The following is a 1,748-nucleotide window of genomic DNA, read 5'->3' as shown; positions in this document are numbered from 1 at the left end:
GGTAACCCTTTTCTGTTCCTTGTTAAGTTGGAGTGCGTGAGATGCGTAGCAAACCAGACGCAATGTTATAATCCTCTGCGTGCATTTCATTATTTCAAAATAGTGGCATCCCACCCTCGAAATGAAAACACCTGTTATTATATACGAAACTGCAACGTCAGCCCAGGATGAAAGGATAACATTCGTTATTTATTCTTTTCTCGGGACCAGCAATTCTAATCTAGAAAAGCACATCGAAAAGATTAACAAAACAAACACTGGAAAATACACACAGCAACATAAGGAAATTGATTTTTAAAAAGCAAGGATGAGTGGATGGATTTATGGATAAGTGGATAAATGGATGGTTGAAAGGGAATGGGGAGTTCGGTAGAACGAATGCAAGGATGGATTGAAATTGAAGGATGAACGAGTTTTAGTAGTTTTATGTGAGAAGGAATGAAAAAATTAATGGCTTACTGAATAAATGGATTCAGAAATCATTGCTTCATTTATACAATACATGTATGAAATGAATAGATTGGAGAATAACTGAATGGATGGACAGATGGGTAGATGGAAAGAGGGACGGATGGATGGATGGATGGAGAGACCGTTGGATGGTTGGATGGATAGATACATGGGTAGATGGATAAATGAATAGATGGAGAGATGGGCTGATTTGTTGATAGATGGAAGTATAACCAGATTCATAGATGATTAGAAGGACGGATGTGTGCCTTGTAGGACAGATGGATGGATGGATGGATGGATGGATGGATGGATGGATGGATGGATGGATGGATGGATGGATGGATAGATGGATGGGTGGAATCAATAATCTAAGGCACCGTGAGGGGATGCATTTGTTGTGAGAGCCTCCTTTCATTAATTTTACTTTGATTATTGTAGGAGTCTTCGTTTGCTAATTTTCCTTTGCATTTCAGCTTGTGGACGTAAGGGTGAACGAGTGTGTTGCCGAGGATGAGCGTAAGTTCGAACTGTGGTTCACCGGGGATTCAGCCGTCGAGAAACTAACATTGCAGGCCCGGAGCGTTTATGCCAAACAAGCCTGGGTCAAAGATATAAGGGAAAGCTTGATCAAATTAGGTGAGTGAACTTGCTTGGCGAGAATATTGGTACGCTACTCTTTGCGAATGCTTCACGGCATTTCTTTCTCTGTTTACATAAAGCACTTTTCGGGTTGTTTTTTTTTAACAGATTCATTTTTTGTGCAAACTGTCCCTGTGTGTTTGTGTGATTGTGTGTGTGTTGTTTTTTTTTTGTTTCTTATGTTAGTGTTGGTTAATGGGTTCGCTCGCATTTTGTACTCAAATTTGTTTTCTCTGTATGTTTTTATTTCTCTCTGTCTTCCGGCCTCATTTTCTTTTCTCCACCCGTCCCCCTCTCTCTCTTTCTATCTCTCCCTATCTATCTCTTTCTCCTTTTGCTTTGTTCCTTCTCTGTTTTTTTCCTGAGTGTGCGTCTATGTGTCTGTGTGTATATTTTGTATGTATAATATGTCTATCTATCAGTCTGTCAGTCAGTATGTCTGTGTACTTAATATCTATACAAATGTGTTAACATCTGTGTGTATTTTTCTGTCTTCCACCACTTCAACGTTTTTTCTCTCAGTCTCATACCTCCATGTTTTGTAATATATTATATCTTTTGTTAATTTTTTTATCATCACATTTTTACAAATTTATCTGTCTGTCTGTCTGTCTGTCTGTCTGTGTCTGTCTGTCTGTCTGTCTGTCTGTCTGTCT

At 39.0% G+C, this 1,748-nt stretch overlaps 1 protein-coding gene across 1 annotated transcript in view; it reads left to right on the top strand.

Annotated features, from left to right (window-relative positions):
* Positions 1–1,748, top strand: part of LOC101857158 (muscle M-line assembly protein unc-89) — a gene marked incomplete in the record, with an annotated part of 76,337 nt that overhangs the window by 50,020 nt on the left and 24,569 nt on the right. Inside the window, 1 exon segment of the mRNA XM_013089999.2 lies at positions 927–1,089. Within this exon segment, the coding sequence (XP_012945453.2) occupies positions 927–1,089 (163 nt within the window).

The sequence above is a fragment of the Aplysia californica genome, unplaced genomic scaffold (assembly GCF_000002075.1).
Source record: "Aplysia californica isolate F4 #8 unplaced genomic scaffold, AplCal3.0 scaffold01101, whole genome shotgun sequence".
NCBI classification, from domain to species: Eukaryota; Metazoa; Mollusca; class Gastropoda; order Aplysiida; family Aplysiidae; genus Aplysia; species Aplysia californica.
The sequence above is the reverse complement of the archived record's forward strand: the minus strand, read 5'-3'. Positions and strand labels throughout refer to the sequence as shown.